The sequence below is a fragment of the Pogona vitticeps genome, chromosome 3 (assembly GCF_051106095.1).
Source record: "Pogona vitticeps strain Pit_001003342236 chromosome 3, PviZW2.1, whole genome shotgun sequence".
NCBI classification, from domain to species: domain Eukaryota; kingdom Metazoa; phylum Chordata; class Lepidosauria; order Squamata; family Agamidae; genus Pogona; species Pogona vitticeps.
Window position 1 is genome coordinate 66,309,037 of NC_135785.1, and position 20,267 is coordinate 66,329,303.

The following is a 20,267-nucleotide window of genomic DNA, read 5'->3' on the forward strand; positions in this document are numbered from 1 at the left end:
AGCCATGCCTTTGGAAATCCTCACAAGAAAGATTTCTCATTCCTTGGCCTTTACTATTTGTGAAGGGGCTGATATGCAGCCCTTCTATCTCAAGTAGTTTTATTTACTTAGAAATAACTTGCCCTGGAAGTCAACCACAATTCCTGGGGTTAAACCTCCAGAGCTTATATAAGATATAAAAGTTGCGCAAATTGTATAAAAGTCACTCTTTCTAAAAGGAGACTTGCATTTTCAGGCCGAAGGAGGAGGAGATTTTACATAGAGGTTGGAATTTGACATAAAAATGATAGCATAAAATCTATTTTAGGAGAGAAAAATATATGAAATTACCAAGATATACATAAATAATAATTTGCCTTTATTTATATATTTCAATATGTTGAATGTTCCTAGTTTTCCAGATATCGGCCACTAGGCTGCGCTGCATGCACATACATTTTTTTCATAGGATGAAAAGGAGTATTCGTGAGAAAAGACTTTAAGAAGTGTCTTTATTGAACATTGGACTCTCAAAAATCAAACATTAACGGACGCATATTGAGGAAATAGCTTAAAGCCCAAGTTAATTGGCAAAAGCATGTGAATTAAAGAAGGCAAAGAAAATAGTTTACAATTATTCTTAATACAGTAATTTGTTTCCTTACAAAAATTGGTATTTTCCCTGGCCTGTTAAAACTTGGATGTATTAATATTCAGGCATTCCTATTTCCAAATAATGAGAATAAACACCAAATAGGTATACAAATGGTCCTAGTGAATGGCTGCCTCTGTTTCTCCAATCATATCTAGAATTATTTGTTTGGTAGAATGACTTGCAAAATTTTACCATAGTTTGGCAGAGTGGAATGGTGCCAAGATGAAAATGAAATTCCGAAAATAGCTTTAAACATATAAACAGTGTTATCCTGTGCATGTCTGCTTAGGAGTAGATTCTATGGTTTTCAGTGGGACTTACTCCAAGGTTGGCTGGTGTAGAACACCAGCCTGAATGATTCTCCCTCCCTCCCCAAAGTCTAATCTGATTAAGGGTTTCAAACCAACAAATTAAATCCTTAAAGAGTTTGCTCATTGGCTATTTGCAACATTCCATGGTCATTTGGTTTCTGCTTCATATATGTCCTCTTATGTCCTTATATAGGACAGGCCATTAACGTAAATTAACCAAAATTGCCGCTGCTGTAGCATCATCCCCAGACGTCTGGTTCATCCTTGTGTGCACTTTGATGGATGCTATTTTTTATGCTGGACTAATCAAACCCAAGAGAGTCTCATCATGCTAAAATTGAATTTGAGGCATATTTTCTGGGAAGTAAGTTCCTTCAAAACGAATGGGACTTCTTTCTGAATTAATATGTTTGGAATGGAGATCAAGAGCCAGCTTCATAAAACAGCTGAGCAAAGAGTATTTGGCCTGGTCGTCGTTTGGGCCTTTTTAAGCCTGTAAGTCTCAGTCTAAGGACGCTGCAGGGTCAACATAAACTTGTGTCTGTTTTGTTTTGTTTCGTTTTTGCCTGTCTGACTTTTAACAACAACAATTAAGTTCACATTAACATTAACAGCAACATCATTCAGTTAGTCTTGCAGGCCACTGCAGGCCGCTCATGACTTATTGACTGGAATGGGAATCAACCTGATGCCTAAAATCAGTGCTAGGTTTTTGTTGTTGTTGTTGTTGTTTTGGCCTGCATTAAACAGACCTCCCATCCTTTGGTGGAGGTCTCTATTTCTCAAAACAAACAAACAAACAAACAAACAAAAAACCTGACGCCCAAAAGATTGCCCAGAGTCTGCTAGGAAAGCGACTCTTTGCTTACCCCACACAGAAAGCAGCTTGCAGTGCGAGCAAAGGGGGCACGCCTACCCCCTAACCTTTGAGTGAGCTGCCTCCTGATTCAATATGAGGACCAAGTCTTCTGGGAGACATTCCCATCACTTTCCAAGTTCTCGAATTCACTCTTAATTTTGCTTGAGGTGGGGAAGACTGCGAAGTGTAACAGGTAGTGGATGGCTTTGCTTTCTCAGCTGCAGTCCATGTTGAGCCTCAGGGTGATTATCTCATTCCAAATCCATTGCTTGCGTTTTTGTTTCAACTCTGTTAATGCTAGACCTGGTTCCTAAAGTGCCCTCACTTTTACCTCTGCACTAGCTGGAGACCAGGAAACAGTTCTGAAAGCAACTTAAATGGCAAAGGCAGTGGCTTCAGCAATATGGGTCTTGAGGACATCTTTTCAGGACTAGAAAAAGCTAAGGCGGGACCAAATGGCCACTCCTCCCACCCCTCAAAAAGGTAGCCCTGACCTTGGAGTTAAGTGCTGTTTACTCACATCCAAAACAAGCTGAAGAGGGGAACTGCTCCCCTCCATTCTAATCCAGGTCCTGTTTTTCTCCTGAGGTGCAGACCCCTCGGTTGCCTCTCTCCCTCTTGGGGCACACAAGTGGGAGGGGGGGATCCCAAAGACTGAGAGCTGATTTACTCCAGGAAAGGTCTCTACAGCATTATAACTAGTGCCACCATCTTTGGCACAGGGCAAGTGGCAGCATCTCCCACCCATTCAACTCTAAAGCTTGGGCACAAGCCCCTTGTGGGGGAAAAGATGGAGGTGGTGCCGCCCCAAAAGAAAAAGAATTATAATGCATTCCGCTAAAGGAGGGGGATAAACAGGGTTGGAAGGGGCTGCTATTTGTCTTGCTAACACTCACCAGCAGGTTTACCACTAGATTTTGGCACTCTCTAAATTTTGGTGCCCTGAGGCAAAGCCCTGGGCTCTCAGCCACCTCCTCTATTGCCAGGAGGAGGAGGAGGAGGAGGAACAGGCCAAGAGCTTTGGGGTCAGCAGGAGAGGGTGGTCGTGCTGCCACCGCTGGGGTTTTCACCCTCTATGGCACCACCCTCCCTTGATCCGTAGGCCTGTTTCTTTCGTGGGCCGGGCCCGGTTTAACTTTTGCATCTCAGAGCGCTGGATCTTAGTCCGCCACGGCGGCAGACGAACAAGGCCCGTCTTTCTGAGTCGCTTAGGCCAGAGAAGAGGCTTTCCACACGCGGGAGGGGGTGGCGGGCTCAGATCACGCCTGAATCTATTTGCCAAGCGTTGGGAGGTGGCCTGTGCTTTCCGAGCCACTTAATTAGCCTTTCGGTTTCCACTCAACCGGAAACCTCAGGTTTTCTTCCCCCTTCTTAGAGGCGCAATCCAGATCCACTCGGACGCGCCGTCTGCCTTGGAGGGGATAACTCCGACGACAAGTGTGTGTGTGGATTGCTTACTCTCTCTGCGTGCACGTCTATGTGTGTGAACGCCACTAAACGAAAGTCGAATTAGCAGCCGGGGAGGCAGACCACTGGGGTAAGCCCGGAAGTACAGAAAACTTAGGACAGAGTTCCATACCCCCCCCCATCAAAAAAAAAAAACAAAAACAAAACAGACCTTAACAAACAGACCTTAACAAGGCAAGGATTGCTACTGCCACACTTTGGGACTAAGCAGAGCCGTCCTCCATTCCCCTTTCCTCCTTCTTTAGAAAAAGGATCTGGTTGCCCAGCAAAAGATCATCTCCCCCACCCCTTTCTGGAATCCACCAGTGTTTAGGATTTCCTGAGGAAACGCTTCCGTAAAATGCGCTCGTGTCTCTCTGAACGCCTCGAAACAGCAGCTGTCGGGTTGGGATGATAGTTCCCCAGGCAGAAAAGTCTCAGCAACAGTTTCCTTAAGCCGGGGAAAGCTTCCAAAGCCCACTCAGATGTAGGGAGAAAATCGGGAAGGAAACCGCTGATTAACAGCAGTTTCGAGCAACCGCGATCCAGCAGGAAAGAGCTCCTTCCCAGAAATTGCAAGGAGGAGGGGATCCGCGCCGAAACCAAACGAGGCTCTTAGGGATTTATTGTTTTTGCCCCTTTCGGCCCTGCTCGGGTTTAAAAGGCAGAGGAATGACCGTGACTTTCAACTCCGTGCGCCTAAGAGCTGGCTGAAAGAGGCGATTCCGCCGCCAAGCCCAAGGAAAGAGCAGGGAAAGAGCGCTGGATTTCGGCGGAAGAAGGGAGGCGGGGTGTCTTAGCTTCTCAGCTAGCCTCCCACTCTCCGATCCGGTGGGCGATTTTGAAATAGGAAGAGCACGGATAGCAGGTCGCCATTCATAAAGTCTACACACACCTCTCTAGAGAAGCAACTTCAAGAAACTCGGTGCAGGCGCCTTACTACACGGGGCGGGTTGCGATCCCCCGACGGTAGCCATTTAAACACTGGCATTTCTTTCTTTGGCAAAAGCTGCATTTTAAAAGCTGTGTTAAAAGAGAGAGAAGATGTTATGTTGCCGCTCTTCTCTCCCTATTCCTCTTCCGGAGCTTCAGTTTAGATTTCTCACTCATCCCGCAGCAATTCCGAACTTTCACGACAAAATCAGGGCCACATTCTAAATGAGCGGCCGGATCGTCCTAAAATGGGGTTATTCGCTTGCAATCAAAAATGATAAATAAAAGCCCACTGATTGCGAAGGCGAATCTGTGTAGGAAAAGTATGCTTAGATGTGTGGCCTTCCCATCTCTTTGCCTTTGCACATTCCTCCGATTTCAGTGAAATTCGCTTCCAAATGTGGAAGGAGAAGATAAATGGCCCCGATTCACCCTGATGGCGGAGTAGAGCTCCACTGAAATCAGCCGGGGGGGGGATCCTCGCTTCCCAAGTCCAACTGTGTTAAGGAAACGGAGAAGGTCTAAAACTGTTCTTTTAAAATCCTTTCTTGCCATCATCCACCGTCCAATGAGGCCGAAATATTGGGCTTTCGGGAACATTCTCCAGCTGAGGCATGGCCTCCAGATTACCTAACTAATGGATAGCGTGGCACTGCCACACTGCTACACTTGGAGCCCATTTCTCCCCACCCCCCACCCCCACCTTATTTCCTATTTACCTTTCAAAATGGGCCTGTGTACCAGAAAAGGGAAATGTGCAGGCTAATCCTGCGGCAGACTTGAAAGATTCAGTTCGTTTAGTGAAGACAGAGGAGGGTTTCGCTGGAAAGGTATTAAGGCGTTGTCGGTTTTGTTTTCAATAATTTCCCGTTAAATTAAATACTAAAGTAAGAGCAAAATTAGATACAGTATTCGCATCATACTTTTGTGCCGGGGAGGAGGAGCAGGAGGAGAACATGGTGGAGTTTGCGTTGGAGGATATGGAGAAGCTAATACTACTCGTAATCATAACCCAAGAGTACTAAACGCAAGAAGAAACGCAAAACGTGAAGGCTCTGTTTCTCATGCGCGTGCCCCCCTCCCGGCCGCACTGTCGCCTTGCATGTACACAGCTGAAAGCGTACCTAATCCATCCGCACATTCGCACCAACATGAAATTTGAGAGAGAAACAGATACCATATTTGTACCATTCTTGTAGGGTTTAAATGTCTTTTTATAGCAGACAGCATGTACTTTTTGTTGCGAGCAGCATATAGAAGTGCCACGTATGAATATATATTATATCTAGTATACCTGCAGATGTATATGCTTATAGTGCTGGAAGAAAAACACCACCCTGCATTTTGTATGTTCTTCAAATGCGCACATATAAATATATATATGCGCACGGGCACGCACTCACACCATATACACAGAACTGCGAGGCAATTCATTGAGCGGCTGGATTCTGCTCTGTGTTCCATGGAATAAGAAATTCTTTGTTCTCAGAGGTTTTAGTACAATTTTCTTTTTCTTACAAGGCGGAGGAATCAAGCCATTTCCACGAAAAACTCAGGCTTAATAGCCAAGATACTGGAATCAGAATTATATTCGTATTTCACTAATTACAGGAAAGGGGCAGAGGTGAGAAGAATGGAAAAACCGGGAAAAGGGAAGTTGGAGTGTTTTGAAACAAGCCTCATTTCCTTGCGCCACACAAATACGCATCTCCAGGAGCAATCCTGCACCTTTCAAAAACAAATCACACCGCGTAATAGATTTTAAATGCGCCAGATATTTTTTTTTAATCATTAATTGTAAAAGTGGGAAAAAAATACCTGCTGGTACTTCACTTTAGCAGAGTGTAATTGGTAAAAATAGGAGGTTGATGAATAGATAATAGATCCTTAACTACCAATAAACATTAAGCAGCAGCCAGCAGTACTAGGATGTGATCATAATTATTCCGTCACGGCAGCCAATGGGAGCGTCAGGACTCGGCCCTAAAAAATCCTTCCCGAAACGCCGCGGCAATCCCGAAAACGTGGACAAGGCCGGATTCTCACAGGACTCGCCTGTCCCTTCGCCAAAGTCACCCAGGCCGGCTGGCTCCAGCTTTGTCTACTACTCATTGCCTCTGCCCAGCCTTCCTCCCAGGACACTGGCCAGAAGAAGCCAAAACAGCGTCGAAACCTCCCGGCTGCCTCAAGTTTTTCTTTTGGCTGGGCCGGACGTCTCCGACAGAGAAAACTCCTGAGGTTTCCTCCACCAACTCCTCCGAGAGCCCTAATGGAGTGGAAGGCGGCCTCCTCGCAGCCGCCCCCTCCTCCTCCTCCTCCTCCTCCCGGATGACCTTTAGAAAGGGAAAGTGACCCCCGGCTGGAGAGCATTTGGGCGCCTCCAAACCAGCAAGAAGGACCGGACTTGGAACTTCCAGAGAAGCGCGGCGGACGCTCCCCGTCCCCTTCCTGCGTCCCACCGGTTGGAGGGAGGCGAAAGCTTTTCCCTTAATTCTGGAGCCGAGTTCTCCGGAGGGGGTGGGGGCGCGGGAGGAACAGCCAGATTTCTCTGCGCGCTCAGGCCATCCTCCCCTCGGGCGTCGTCGCGAGTGTTTTGTGCGCGCGCGCCTGTGCATTCTTTTCTCTCTCTCTCTTTTTTTTTAAAAAAATTACTCCACCCCAAGAACGAGTCTCCCGCTCGGTCCCAGCAGAGAAGCTGCCCACGCGGTCCTACCTGACTCCGGGAAGAGACTCGACTCGGGACCTGCCTGTCGCTGCTCCCTCTTCTCTCCCTCTTCCTGGGAGTTTTCTCTTTCTCGCTCTCGCTCAGCGCCCCCCCCCCCTTCCCGCGCCCCGTCTCACCGCGCGCGCATTCTTGTCGTCTGGCGAGGCGGAGACAGTCCGTTCCAGTCCGGGTCCGGATCCATCCCTCCAGGATCGCGTCGGCCAGAAGTTCGCCTCTCCCTTCTGACGCACTTTAAAGAGTCTCTCTTCCCTCCCCCCCCCCCTTCAACCTCAAGGCGAGTAATAGCGACCAATCATCAAGCCATTTACCAGGCTTCAGAGGAAGCTGTTTATGTGATCCTCCGCACTAATTAGGCTCATGAACTAACAAATCGTTGGCACCACTTTGGGCAAAGGGACCCGATCGCTGGCCGCCGCCGCTGCCGCGCCTCCGCCTCAGCCTCTCCTCCATGGCTTGCCGCTGGACCTAGTAGGGGCCGCCTTGGGCGCTGCGCGAAGGGGAGAGAGAGGGCAACGGGGGTGGGCTGGGGGGGGGCAAGAGAGAAAGAAAGAGAGAGAGAGAGAGAGACCGTGTGCGAGCGAGGGAGAGTGGGGAAGGAGAGGGAGGGGGGGATCAAAAAGGCAGAACTTGTGCGCCCAGCAACTTTTTCCCTTCGGCCGATGAAGTGAGGGAGCGGGCGGCGCAGGAGCGGCTGCCGAGCGCGTCTCCCTTCCGGGCGCTCGGCGCTTCATGTGGGCTGCCGAGGAGGAGGAGGCGGACTCGCCGGGAGCTGCCCGCTTGCCAGGCTCTGGATCTAGGGGCGGACGGGGGCCCCGAGCGCCCCGATCATCTTTCCAGGACTTTCAGGACGCCGATTAGGCAGAAGGCGGCGGCGGCGGCGGCGGCGGCGGGAGGAGCCAGGAGACCGGATCGCCGGGCGCCCGGCCGCCGGGATGTTCCAGCCCACCCCCAAGCGCTGCTTCACCATCGAGTCGCTGGTCGCCAAAGACAGCCCGGCCTTGCCCGCCTCCCGCGCCGCCGAGGATCCCATCCGGCCGGCGGCGCTGAGCTATGCCAACTCCAGCCCCATGAACCCTTTTCTCAACGGTTTCCACTCCGCCGGCGGCCGAGGGGTCTACTCCAACCCGGACTTGGTCTTCGCCGAGGCCGTCTCGCACCCGCCGAACCCGGCCGCGGTGCCCGTCCATCCGGTGCCCCCGCCTCACGCCCTGGCGGCCCACCCGCTCCCTTCCTCCCACTCCCCGCACCCGCTCTTCGCCTCCCAGCAACGGGACCCCTCCACCTTCTACCCCTGGCTCATCCACAGATACCGCTACCTGGGCCACCGGTTCCAAGGTAAGGGCCGGCAACGGGTTGGAGTGTCGTCGCGGCGGGGGGGGGAGGGAGGCTTCACCCCTCCAACCCTCTGGATTGAAAATGCAGGGAATGTATGTTTTGTGTGTTTGGGGAGGGGGGGAGAGTAAACGATAAAGCACTCAGCCACTGTGAACAGAAATGTGGCCGCCTTTAAACCCAGTCCCTGGCAGATGAGAGCAAAGTCTTTCTTCTTCTTCTTTTTTTAAAGAAAAATTGTTCTAAAGACGCTTTGTATCGCGGGGGTGGGGGGAGAGATAACGAAAGCAGAGAGGAGGGGAGAGAAGGGACGTAGGGATGGTGTTGGTGAACGTAGAAAGGGTGAGAATCTTTTCACTTGATCCTAAAAGCTATTTAACAGGGGTGGAATGAATCCAGACCTTCCCTCCCCCCGCCCCCGGCCGCCCTCCCCGAGTCCGGAGTAAGAGATTCTTGCTTGGGTACTGTTTCTTGGAGATATTCTTAACTCGGGAAACTCTCACTGCAGAAGAAGAAGGGAGGGTGTTCAAGCAGGCAGGATTTATTTTACGGAAGTTGTAACTATGTCCCGTCTAGTCCATAGGAAGTCTCCTTCCCACACACACGCCGGAGAAGTGAAGGAAGTCACCCTGGAGTAAACGCCTTTAAGGGTTGGGTCTTTATTTGCCGCCCGGTTCGGAAGATTTCCGACTAGAATATGTGGCCTAACCACTGAGTTCAGCCTCAGGACGAGCCCGCCAGCAAATCAGCTACCGAACTACAATAATGTGAAAAGATTACTAGGGATTCATTGGAAAGGGGCGGTGGTGGAGAGAAAACAAAAGCCCAGAAAGGAGATTTGGGGGGAGGAGAGAGAGTTTTTGCAAATGCATGCAACTGTTTTTTAAAATATTACCAGTGATTTTTTTTTTAAATCCCAAGTATGTTTGTAGATATTTATGTAGTTCGTCTTGTGTTGGAGTAATGTGAAGTTCAGAGAACTGAGCTTAGGGAAGGCAGCCCCAAGGCCAGAAATAATAAAGAAGGACAGGACTGAAGTTTAGACTGTTTTTTAAAAGAGAGAGAGAATAAAATTCGGCACCCCGCCTCTACTGCCTTTCAGGACGTAAAGTCCGATTGCAGCCCAGAGGAACGAGGGGCTTAAGCAGTTGGTCTTCAGGTACTCTACGGAGAAACTTACAGGAAGTCAAGGTTGTTTTTTTTTTTAAGCCGTCTCGGCCTTCTCAATTTTTTTTTAAATATGAAAATAATCTCTTTTTTTCAGTAGAAGTTTAGGATGTGACAGCATTGATTTCCCCAGAGTCTCTCTCTTCGTGTGTGTTGCTTTTGCTTTGACTTCTCTTCCCCCCCCCCAGCTGTCATGTCCCCGAAAAAAAAAAAAAAACCAACCCAAAGCAGAGTGTCTCCAGGAAACGCAGAGAACCGTTAAAAAGCATAGGCTTTCTTAGAATCAATTTGATCGCTTTCCCCTCGTTTGCGAGGGTAAGCGAACCCTAGAAAAGGGAAGGGTCAAAAGGGCGTGATGCTGCCGCCTCCTTCCACCGCAATGCCCCCCTCCCCGTCCGCTGCCGCTGCTCGGGGCAGGTGTGTGAGAAAGCGGCTAGCTGGGAGAGGATTTACACGCCCAGTGCCTTGGAGAGGGCAAAGGTTTCCAAGCGGCTTGAAGGAAGATGGAAAAGCGGTCATCCGCGCTCTATCCAGGAGCTGTCTTCCCACTGCCTGTAACTTTAGGGCACTTGTCTTTCCTTCGACTTGCGGGCGTATGGGATACATTCTATTTTACGGAACTACCCACATAATAAAATTATTTTTTAAAAAATTAACAAAGGTCGATTAGGAACATTTAGGGTAGGAATCCAGGCAGGTTCTTATTTTCAGTTGGAATGGGTCCTAAAAATAGAGAGAAGGTAGCGAGTGACTTATTAGTATTACTGCCATTATGACCTCTTGGAGGAAAATTATGGGTTTCGTTTACCTAGTCATTTTTTTCCCCTTCTGCCGGGAAGAGCTTGTTCGGGGACACTAGCCAAAGGAACGTGGTTCGTCTGCTGTTGTCGCTGCCACCTTTAGATTGAAAGAGCTGCCTCTTGGTGAAAGGGTCGTGACAAGGCTACGCACACAGAGAAATAACGCAGCGAAGGCGGCGATCAGTGTTCTTAAAACTTGGCCAGAAACCTTTCCAGTAATTGACAGATGAGGGACATGAGAGAGCTAAAGAGAGAGGCATTTGCATGTAATCTGGCCGCACGTGGGCATTTTCCGAGAGAAAGGGTGGTTTTGAGAAACACAGCAAAACAAAACCGGCGACGAAAGCCAAGGGTCACCTCTGTGCAAAAGAGTGAGGGACAAGCAGGAAGGGGAATCAGAAACCCGTCCGATGCTGAACTGGGCAGATCCCGTTTGCCGACTCGAAGATTCGTGTCAGTTCTCTGGGAGAGCCTTCTGAATCCGGATGAGATTGACAAACGTGTGAATTAATTCCTCGCCGCCCTTCTGGAGATTTTTCCCCTCGCCCCCTCCCTGTTAATCCGACGCCGGCTGCTCTCTATGCGCATCTGATAAACCCCATATCCCCTTTTCTCCAAAGGGCCGGAGGCTTGCTTGTTTGTTTTCGTTGTTGCTGTTTTTTTTAAAGAAGGAGACATTAAACCAAGGGACTGGCATTCCAGCTCCCCTCCCCGCCTTCTTCGATTTCTTTTTTGGGCGACGGAGCCTGTCCTTAGCTTCGTTTCGGTCTAACTCTGCACCGGGCTTTGCTCCCCTCCTCTTCTAACTCGCTGTTCTGGGGAGAACTGCGCCCTAAATTAGGCAAGAAAATAACTTTCCGGTGGGGTGCCAAATAAAGAAGGCTTTAAAAATCAGGAGAAGAGCTTCCTTAATCTCTGCCCTCCTCCAGTGAGAGGCACAAAGTACCCATAGCGTCGGCTGACTTGCGGCTCGTGAATAACCAAGCTCTCTCTCTCTTTTTCCCCCTTTTTTCGCCTTGCAGGCAACGACACTAGCCCCGAAAGTTTCCTCCTGCACAATGCACTAGCCAGAAAACCCAAACGGATCCGCACCGCCTTTTCCCCATCCCAGTTACTGAGACTGGAGCACGCTTTTGAGAAAAATCACTACGTCGTCGGGGCAGAGAGAAAGCAGCTGGCGCACAGCCTCAGCCTCACGGAAACTCAGGTAAGTGCTCCCGTGCTCGTTTTTCCAGCCAGGCCCGAGCGGCGGCGGGCCCCGGCTCTCTTTCCTCGCCCGTTCCTTCCAAGACTCGGTCGGGTTGAGGGGCTCTTGTTTTTGTTTGGCGTTGTTTAAAGAGAACTGGGCGTAGGGACGTGTTTGGCGGAGGTCGGCTCGAGTCTCCTCTTGGGTGACCTGGTAAGAGCTTTCTCCCGTCCTAAAAGGTATTTTGTCGTTTGTCATGCCAAATCAAAAAACTGGCAAGAAAGAAAGAAAGAAAGAAAGAAAGAAAGAAAGAAAGAAAGAAATTCCAAGACCGCTTAATCTGTCGTGTGTGAAATTGATGTTTTTGGACTGTGTGAAGTCGGTGTTTTGAACGCTAAGGCAAAGGTAGCAGTAGAATGTTTTGTCCCGCCTCATTTGTAAGATAATAGTAATCTTGAAGCTGCAATCCTAGCTGGGATCTACCTGGGGTCATCCGTAAGTGAATTAAGTGAGGTGTCTTTCTGAGTAGGGACCCACCCATTTACACTGTTAATCAAGAGAATTCGCCTTAAGTGGCTCTCACAACGTGCTGGTGGGATTATCAAGAGCCAGATTTCAAAATGTAGGAATAATATTCCTAACTCGAGTTTAATCCGTGTTCAAGTCAGCCAAGTTTCTCAGGAGTTTTAAACTGCTTACATGTGCTTTTGTGGCGGCTGAAAAGTTTCACTTGGATTTATCAGATGCCAATTTTGAATCTGTGTACAAGTAAAAGAGGATTTATTTTGTTGTCTTGGAAGTTTTCTTTGCTTGGAGAGAAAACCATTTTGTTCGAGGTCTCCTCCTCTCTTCGAAAATTTACTAAATTGTGAGTTTGACGATTTCAGACTGTAAGTGTCACCTCAGGAGGAAACGTCCGGTGTCTTTTTGGTGGTTTGCTTGCTTCCCAGATTTCGGAATTAAAGCCATTTTCCGTTGCCTCTACGCGTAGTTTGATGCTCTCCCGATTTCAGTCCAAGTAACTGGATTCAAGCCAGTCCACAGACCGACCCTAAAGGCATATTCGTGTAAGTGAAAAAACTCACTTGATTACGATGGAACTTGCCTCCCAACCAAAGTACTGTACAGTATTTAGACTCCGAAGGCTGAATGGTCTTCCCGGCCCGCAGGCCCCCCCCCCCATCTTTAGACCCCGCGCCTTTCACTGCGACTTCTTAACAACGCTGTAAGGCGTCGGAGCTTTAACGGCCTGAAATCCAGTTTCTTGCGGGCCAGATTACTGTATTTTCCGACGACTTGGAAATTGATAAGTTTTTGGTTTTGTGTGTGCGTGTGTTTGTTTGTTTGTCTGTCTGTCTGTTTGTTTTTGAAGCGGGGTAGAGTTTGGGCGGAAGAGATTGTCGATCCCAGTGCAACCGCAGGATAATCGGGGCCGGGGAGTAGGGTGAAGAGACGGAAAGGCCACATCCAGCGATGTGCTGTACAGGGCAATCTAGTGGAAGGAATGGCGTTGTTAGACAATTGCACAGGCCACTCTGTGTCGGTGTCTTGAAGAGTGTGCCAGGGAGAATGGTCTATTGTACTAACCTTAGGAGTGTGTGCGTGCGTGCGTGCGTGCGTGCGTGCGAGAGAGAGATGCGCGGGAGGGGGAGCTGCGGGGAGAGAGATCAGATCAAATTCATCTTTAAGCCTTGCCTGTCCGATGGCCCAGCTGCCGAGTGCGTACCAGTGTCTGCGTGCGTCTTTTCCAAGCAGACGGTTGGCTCGACGGCGCTGTTAAGTTTGTGGTTGCTGCCGAGCAGACTTTTTCTTAGCCGCGTCACCCCTAAAATTAGTTCTACGGCATTTTCAAAGGCCCTTCTTTCTTTTCAAGGTGCACAAGGGCGGGGGGGGGTGTTTGGTGGAATACAAAGTTCCCGCTTGCTCTGCGACCCGCTCTGCCTTTAAGGAAAGGAAAAAAGAAAAGAGGGCGGGGGCGGAGAGTGGAAGAGACAGAGCTTAGTTCAAAGTTCCCAGTAAACAGTAACGTTCTTTGGTCGGATTAAGTTGTAACACTTTTTCCTCCCTTGCCTTTCTTTGGGGCGGAGCGCGCGGGGCCGGGGGAAACCTGAAAGAGGGTGGACTTTTTGTTTTAGGAAGGTCTCTCCTAACACCCCTCTCATCGCGCGCCCCCCCCCCAGTAAATGGATCGCCGCTTTGATGAGGTTCTTGCCGAACAAGGGCCCGGTCACAAGGCTTCTCTGGCCCAAGAAAGCAGTATTTAAGGTGGTCTTTGTCCCGCTTGATTCCGAAGCTGGTTGGGGTCTATTGTGGCAATGTCAGGGCCCCAGCCCCCGACAAAACGAGCTCCCCTTTGGAGATCGGCGTGGAGAAATGAACCGTCGTCCCCTTCAATTAGCAAACTGAAAAGCGAATTAAACTCACCCCCTTGTTCCCGGCTCGGCTCTTTAAATGGGAGACTTTTTGGAGAATATGTAGGGGGGGGGGGCGAAACGCAGCCGAGATGTGAGGGGAAAGGGGGGGGACGTCTGGCAGCGAAGGGCTTCTGAAGGGGCAGCGAAGCGGTTTAAAGGAGCTTATTAAAATGGTCCCGTTTTCGGATTTATGCTGCCCCCCTTCCTTTTGCCCTCTTTGCATGTGCAGGGTCTTTATCAGGCATTTTCAGGCAGAATAAAACCAGAAAGTGCCCCCCTCCCCTCTTTAAATCGCGTTTACCTTTGGCTGCAACAAGGAGTGTGTATGTGTGTGTCTCTCTTTGGAGATAATTTCGGGATCAATGCGATCTGTAATTAAATGACTGACAAGGTCAGCTGCTTATGTTTAATTCAGATTTAGGCGATCCAAAGCAAATTCGCAGCGTTTTCCCCTCCTATCCCCGAAGGTACTCGGAAGACTTCCCCCACTGCCTGCCTGCCTGCCTGCCTGCCTGCCTGCCTGCCTGCCTGCCTGTCTGTCTGTCTGTCTGTCTATCTATCTATCTATCTATCTATCTATCTATCTATCTATCTATCTATCTATCTATCTATCTATCTATCTATCTATCTATCTATCTATCTATCTATCTATCTATCTATCTATCTATCTATCTATCTATCTATCTATCTATCTACACAGCGAAATATGCCCGTCTAGTTCCTTTGATAATAAAGAAAAGCCCGGTACAAAAGAACCGTCTATTAAAAGCCAGCAGAATTCGAGCCTCCTGTTTAATTAAAGTCTCTCTTCAGTTCGCCCCCCTTTACTATTTTTAATTAAGGCTGAGCAGTCCCCTCAGCCAAATTTAAAAAGAAGATATTTCGTAAATTAATCCGAAATCTGGCTGAACTCTCTGAAGTCGAGCCAGAAATCCCTTTCTACTTTCTCTTAAATGCCGAAGTGGCTTTTGTTTTTTCTTTGTGATTTTGGACTACAACTCCCAGAATTCCCCAGGCAGCGGTGCAAAAATAGGTGCACACTTCTGCTATCTGTCCACGCCTTCTGATGGCCCAGTTGCAAGAAGTGCTTCACAATAAAGGAACCGTCTGTATAAAAATATTTGGAGATAAAGATGGCAACCTGAAGTCCGGGTCAGTGTTTTCTACTATTTGTTTTTAAAGCTGTTGCACGATTAAAATTTAAAACATTTAAACTGATAATAGAGTTCACTTTCAAACATCTTATTCAAAATGCCAGTGACAAGAGTTTCATAGATCTGTACAAGAGAGAAAATACGTGTATTCGAGAGGAGAGATTCAGGTACAGGCGCGTGTAAAAGATTCGTAGGTGCAAGAGATTCTCTACTAACAGTAAAGTAGCTTGGAACGCATGTGGTGCGTCTAAAACACACGTACCCCTGTAGTGTAATAGCATGGGTGACCTTTTCCTTGTAATTAGCAATATGGTATATAGACTCCAGCGCCGCGAAGTAGCAAAGTGCACATTTCACTTTCCCTCCGCTTTCTGTCAGCCAGACGCTTCCTAAACACAAGTGTCAGCTTGATTTATACCGTGGATCTCAATTAACAAACATACGGAAGTCTCCATATGGAATGCACGTACACTTGTTCATTGGGATACCTCTGAACGTCGATGCCGTATTTGCATATCGCGATATTATTCACCGCTTGCGTGGACTTAAGTCTCAGCTGACTCGACGGGCTCATTTCTGCGATCATTTGGCGGTTTAGGATTGGGAGGTAAGCCTAGAAAGCCCAGCGAACAGACTTGGCAGTAAATTGAGTTAAAAGCAAGGGGGCTTGCTTGCAGGAACTGCGGCCTACAATAAAGCGTTCTTCTGGGAGGGAAAAGAGAGAGACTGCTTAGAGCCGGCTGCAGGTCCCCTGTTCTCAAGGTCGTGTTCTGGATATTCCTATGCATTTGGACTGGCCTTAATGGGAGTATGGTGGAGTAAAAGTGGCGAGTCGCAGCCCCTGCATATGTTACACATATAGGGTTACGTATTTGCAGCGTGACTACAAGAGAAAGCCCCAATTCCATTTTCCCTTTTAAATTCAGAATTCAGTCCCTTGGTGCGATCCACAGCCTAGCTGAACGCCCATGCATTGTCAACCTCTTGGCAGTATGATCCTAAATGTTTTTCCTGGGGACAAGAGCCCTATTGATTTCAGCTGGAATTTAATGTGGCAAATGAGTGGAGAATCGGACTGAAAAGCTGCACTCCTAAGTTGAAATCAATGGGGGCATACTTCCAAGGACTGTGCTTAAAGTGGGGGATTAGTCTTAAACCCCAATTACTGCGGCTTAACTGAGTTCCAGGAGAGGCAGGAGGTTAGCTCCCGTGAAGCCAATGAGATTGCCTTTGATCCTAGCATTGTCTACCTAAGCAACAGGAAGTCCCATTATTTTCTATGGGATTCACTTCCCACGGCGCATGCGAAGGATCGTCAGCTATCGCATTGCCTGAAATGCTGGAGGTGGTGAGGGCGCTGGTGGGAAGGCTGGAAGCAATCTTATACAGAAAATAGGCGCATTTACTTGGGAGTAAGCTCCCCTTATGTTGGCGGGAAGATGTCAGAGTAAACAGGCTTAGGATGGCTCTGCCAGGTCACGTGGCATGTCCGCAGAAGGAGGATCCTGCGGTACCAGTACCACGGGATCTTGCTTATAGTTACTCGGAAGTAACTTCTGCTGAATTCTCATTGACTTAACACAGAACGGCAGCCTTAGTGGACGTTGCTCGGAAGGAAATGCCCTAATAATATGCAAGGTATATTTTGTTTAGAGGCTGGAAGCCACGTGCTTGAAGGAGTGGTTCGTACTTTATAATAGCTCTCGTGGGTACCTTTCTGGAAGCTTTTTTTGTATATATTTGATCCTGTTGATTAACATCTATTTTGGGGAGAGAGTTCTGGAGAGGCAGGAGGTTTACAATATCATGACTTCCTCCGCTACCCCTTAAAAATTGTAGGTGAACATTTAAACGCACACACGGAGCATACATGTTCTAAAAATGAATAATACTTGTCTTAATCACCAGTGGAGGTTTGTGTAGAACGACCGACTTGGTTTAATTCTGATACTCAGAACAAATTCCTGAGCTCAGAATTATTTTATTCTATGTTTATTCTCAATTTAAGCAATTCCCTGATTATATATATATAAAAAACAAAACAAAACCGCGAGCTTTTGGATTTTTAAAAACATAGCAGACCGCTTGACGTCCACCCCTCCTGCTTTATATAAGGCAGACACGTTTAACTTGCATAATCTTAGGGAGGCTCGCCCCAGTATTATTCGGCTTAATGGTTTTCTAACAGCCTCCCTCCAACCTGCACTGCACCCTTTAAAGGCACAGAAAACGCTCCCATGGGGCGATCGGAAGCCTATGCACGCACCGTGAAGGTTTTGGGGGGATAAGTCGGGGGTGATTATGAGTATTTACAGGGAGCTAATGGTAGCCTGTTGTTCCCGTCTCTCTAGGTAAAAGTTTGGTTTCAAAATCGACGGACAAAGTTCAAACGTCAGAAGTTGGAAGAAGAAGGTTCGGACTCGCAACAGAAGAAAAAGGGGACCCATCATATTAACCGGTGGAGGATCGCCACCAAACAAGCCAGTCCGGAAGAAATCGACGTCACATCAGATGATTAAATTTAAATCACCCCCCTTTTTAAAAAAAAAAAAAAAAACGAAAGCTAGAAAGAAAGAAAAAGAAAAGAAGTAACGCTCCAAGCTGGCACTTAAAAAGAAGAAAAGAAAAGACTTTTTCCACGAACAACGCAAGTGTTAAAAGGCTCGTGACAACCTCGGGAAAGTGAGTGGTGGCGTGGCAGGGCGGCGGACAGGAATCGGTTTGATCGCGATCACCCGAGGCGAGTCTCCTTCCCGAGGGGCAGCCGAGAGAGGCGAGAAGGAGGAACCCGGCGGCCAGTTAGCGGGAAGTCAGTCTTAAGCTGTAGGGGCCGTGCTGGTCCTCCTGCGCTGGTACAAAAGGGGGAGGGGGGAGAGAGATCTGTCAATCAAAGCCAAACTACCGCGAAGGCGTGATTGACAAATATTCTGTTTCTCGGGATTCAAAATCAAATCAGTCCAGATTTCAAAGGAGAAGATTCACACACACACACGCACGCACGCACGCACGCTCACGCAGTACCGTACAGGACACTTTGCACTGCAGGAAGGATTTGTTGTTGTTAATAATAATTCAGATTTTTCTCCCAGACGTTGGGAAAAGAAATTCCACACCCAGCCAAAATCGACACACCTGTTCCAGAAACTTGAACTGCATGCTTCTTCTTCTTCTTCTTTTTTCTTTTTTCCTCCTCCCCCCTCTTCTTCTTCCAAAAAGACCTTGCGGGAGGGCAAAGAAGAAGGGTGTAGGGCTCCGAAAAAAACGTCAAGCCCGATTGCTAAAGACAGGCAGACGTGAACTGAACTCCCCCCCTCCCCCGAACAGGTTCTGTGTGCTTTTTAAATTTATTTTACGAGAAACTGTGCAGTCTGTAAACCTTTTTATGATAACTTCTGGCGTCAACGTGGTTGTGAAAACTCAATGAAGTAGCGGTAACAAATTCTAATTTGTTAATTTTTTATTTTTGGTCATTTTTATTATTTTTTAATTATTATTATTATTATTTGCTCCCCCGAATGCATAAATCTTTGATGAAAAAAAAAGTTGGGTTGAGGGCAGGGCAGGGAACCCTTATCACTTTTGCTGCAAAAACACACACAGAAAGAGACTTACAAAAAAAAACAACAGTCCCCATTTAAAAACTTTTGTTATCCTTTAATCCCCTCCCACTCCTTTGAATCTTCTTCAATCTGGAGCTTTCCAGATATGTTTGACTACATATCCCATCAACCAACCAGCACAGTCATTGTGGGTTGGAGATTATGGAGACTTGTAGCCCAACATGTTGGGAGGGCCTGCAGGGTTGGAGAGGGCTTGATCCAGGGCCCTTCTTCCTGGGGACATATTTCAAGCACTGATGGTGATTGTTGATGTTCCAAGATTATAGAGCTACTAAAACAACAAATGTTTCCTTACTGTCTTCTTTACCAGAATGTAAATATTTTCGTGTTTTGTGTTTAATTTGTTAGAATTCTAACACTCTATATACTTCCAAGAAGTATCTCAATGTCAATATTTTGTCAATAAAGATTTATCAACATGGCCTAACAATTTTAAGCAACTTTTTCCCACCTAGTAAATTAATTTGCCACCCCAACCCCCACCCACCCACTTCCCACTAGACTTCACAGTTCATGCCCCATATTGAATGCTTCTATCAATCAGCTGTTCCCAGTGAGGTCTTAAATCTCATGCTCAGTTCCATCGAGAGTGGATGCATGAAGTCATTTCCAATGAGAAGTTGGTAGATCACCGCTTGGATAGATTGAATTGATTCAGTGGGTACACTCTAGTTGGGGCTAATTATTGGATTAAAGCCAAGACATTTCAATAAAAGGGGAACAAAGCATTAAGTGTATAAAGTCGTATTGAGTCTCAGATATATTATTATTACTATGTTCATTCCATGGGCAAACATATGGAAATATTTTCTCACATTCTGCTTCATACTGGTACACTTGTGTGTACGTCCACCAGTATATATAAGTGTACCTCCAAAAATATGAGAATTTGATAAAGAGGTGTGGAAGTTTTGTATAAGTGCATACACATATAGGAAGGAAAATGTCAGGATTAGGTAAGTGTCTCTTGTGAGCGTACACATGAGGGCAGACTTGGGTATGTGGACATGATTCTGTGAAATGGAATAAGTCTCACACTGGCATCGAAGCAATAGAATTTAAATACTGTTGAAATGAACGTGAATTTCCTTCTAGGTTTAGGGTTGGTCTGTTTGAGAGTCTAAATGGATTGTTGATGCATTTGCTATTTGAACCATGACCCATTTCATTTGAAATCTAAGTCAAGCCATGCCTTAATTTGAGAGCAGGTCCCCTCGGGAGTCAGTGTGACTTCACTTTCACTGACAAAATGTCATTTTAAGATATTTCCCCCACCCCACCCCACCCCACCCCCGTGCCCACTTCTGTCTCTCAGTGCTAATTTTTAAACCTTTGGAAGTAAAGCCAGCTTGAACCAGCCCATATTCCCTTCCCACAATTCTAGTCACACTTCTTTGGGAGTAAGGCTCCTTGAACTTAGTGGAATTTGCTTTTAAGAGCTCCCGCTTTAGATTCCAGTATGTGTGTGTGTTTGCCAGGATCGGTGAGTAAAACTAAGATGTAGTGGTAAAATTAGGCCTTTCACTGTTGTGGAGTGACAAATTTTATTTATGATCTCTACAATATGTCTCTTTTTAAACAACTTTTAATCTGATTGTTTATATGTTCGAGGGAGGGTGAGTGTCTTTCTAAAGGGAAGGGAGGGTAGCCAACTTTAGTAGGAAAGGGGCAAAAAGTTTTTCCCTA

At 47.4% G+C, this 20,267-nt stretch overlaps 1 protein-coding gene and 1 long non-coding RNA gene across 12 annotated transcripts in view; one reads left to right on the forward strand and one right to left on the reverse strand.

Moving 5' to 3' along the window:
• LOC110075349 (uncharacterized) overlaps positions 1–7,437 on the reverse strand; it is a 32,898-nt gene extending 25,461 nt beyond the window's left edge. For 5 of the 10 annotated variants that reach the window (XR_013543176.1, XR_012085604.2, XR_012085605.2 and 2 more), the window contains exon 1: positions 6,897–7,365. This is a non-coding gene — a long non-coding RNA (uncharacterized LOC110075349). Of the gene's footprint in view, positions 1–6,896 lie in introns of all 10 variants that reach the window. The other 5 variants (XR_013543173.1, XR_013543174.1, XR_013543177.1 and 2 more) reach the window with 3 other exon arrangements.
• Positions 7,438–7,530: 93 nt separating this feature from the next.
• On the forward strand, positions 7,531–19,011 carry EMX2 (empty spiracles homeobox 2). Of its 2 annotated transcripts, XM_020786515.3 has the most exons (3): positions 7,558–8,243; positions 11,230–11,414; positions 17,313–19,011. In XM_020786515.3, exons 1-3 carry the CDS (start codon positions 7,841–7,843, stop codon positions 17,478–17,480), a joined length of 756 nt encoding a protein of 251 aa, XP_020642174.1. In that variant the 5' UTR covers positions 7,558–7,840; the 3' UTR covers positions 17,481–19,011. The 2 variants fall into 2 exon arrangements, with proteins under 2 accessions (XP_072851591.1, XP_020642174.1); XM_072995490.2 differs by lacking the exon at positions 11,230–11,414 and having other exon boundaries at positions 7,531–8,243.
• The last annotated feature ends 1,256 nt before the right edge of the window (positions 19,012–20,267 follow it).